The sequence below is a fragment of the Echinops telfairi genome, unplaced genomic scaffold (genome assembly GCF_000313985.2).
Source record: "Echinops telfairi isolate 266 unplaced genomic scaffold, ASM31398v2 ScPeMD7_7469;HRSCAF=8507_1, whole genome shotgun sequence".
Taxonomy (NCBI): domain Eukaryota; kingdom Metazoa; phylum Chordata; class Mammalia; order Afrosoricida; family Tenrecidae; genus Echinops; species Echinops telfairi.
Window position 1 is genome coordinate 70,104,521 of NW_022111373.1, and position 1,424 is coordinate 70,105,944.

The 1,424-nt window shown below is 38.1% G+C and overlaps 1 protein-coding gene across 1 annotated transcript in view; it reads right to left on the bottom strand.

Annotated features, from left to right (window-relative positions):
* Positions 1–1,424, bottom strand: part of MSH3 (mutS homolog 3) — a 198,399-nt gene that overhangs the window by 36,418 nt on the left and 160,557 nt on the right. Inside the window, 1 exon segment of the mRNA XM_045285208.1 lies at positions 876–1,033. Within this exon segment, the coding sequence (XP_045141143.1) occupies positions 876–1,033 (158 nt within the window).

The following is a 1,424-nucleotide window of genomic DNA, read 5'->3' on the forward strand; positions in this document are numbered from 1 at the left end:
AAAGAAAGATTCTTAAAAATTTCTTGTATTCTTCAACTCTTATAAACATATGGAGATCAGAAACACACTAGATTTCAGGTTGCTTTGCTTTGTTCGCTATCAGATGAGGAACTGCACGTTAGTAGTGGAGTGTGCTAAAATGTCCCTAGTGTGTGCTCCCTAAGAGACGAACTGACTACATGGCAGTGAGATTGGGTGTTTTAACAAACATCAAGATTAGCATGTGATACATTCTGATGTGCTTCTAAGGAAAATATCATATAAATATGAGTCTGGATAATATATCAGACACTCTATACATGAAGTGACTATATAAGTATAGACTTTTAAAAACATACACCTGCAAGATATATAGTAAAATACTAAGAACTGATAAGTCTGAAGGCTTCAAACAGATTAAATTCCAGCTAGTGAGAGAAAGATATTTCACGCACATTCCTAAAATGACATAAAAACACATTTTTATGGATAGTCTGGGCCTTAGAACCAAGAGAGTTACATGTAATTGATTCAGAGTTAAAAAAAAATTAAAAGTATAAAAACAAAAAACAAACCAGGGAACTGAATTCTCATGATCCAGGCCCTTTTCCAGGCTGGTCCCAGTTCCTCACCTACAAAGTGGGGAGAGTGGACTAGTTTCCAGACTCTCAACAGAGCATAGCAGTCCCGTCTCCAAACCTTCTCTCCACCTCTGGTTCGGGGAAAGCAGCTCTGCTTTTATCCCTTTAAACAGTGTTCTTCCACATGAGGTTTTATTTAAAGTTATTTAAGAGTATATCTATTCATCTAAATATGCACATAAAAAGAAAATGCATGACACAATGGGGACTTGATGTATTTTCAAAAATGTATTCAAATGGAACGAATGTTTTTACCTCGTGAAAATGCCATCCACAATCCCAATTATGGCTTCTTCCGCAGGAACGTAGGAGCCAATCTGAGCCATGATGGTGATGAGTGCCACCTGTTTTATGTAGGAACTCTTTCCACCCATGTTGGGGCCAGTAATTATCATTACTCTCTCGGAGTCCCCCTGGAAAAGTAAACAGCAATTTCACGTCTTGTACCAGAGGGGCCTTTGTGTAATATTTACAATGCATCCATAAATGAGAACACAATATGCCAAAAGATTGCCTGGCAGCATACGCAAATATGCCATCAATCAGTATCACAAAGGAAAAGAGGTTCCCTGTGTCTTAGACACGGAAATGTTTTTTGCAGAAAAGTAAATACTTAGCAGCATTCAATTTTCTGCAATAGCAATTTGAATAAGAAATGAATTGTTCTGATGATGCCTTATACCTGATCCCTTCGCATAGGCTGGTGTGCTTCTTCCATGTGGGCTTTGTTGCTTCTGAGCTTGATGGACGCTTGATTACTTTCAAGCCTTTAAGACCCCAGACACTATACTTTTTGATAGCCTG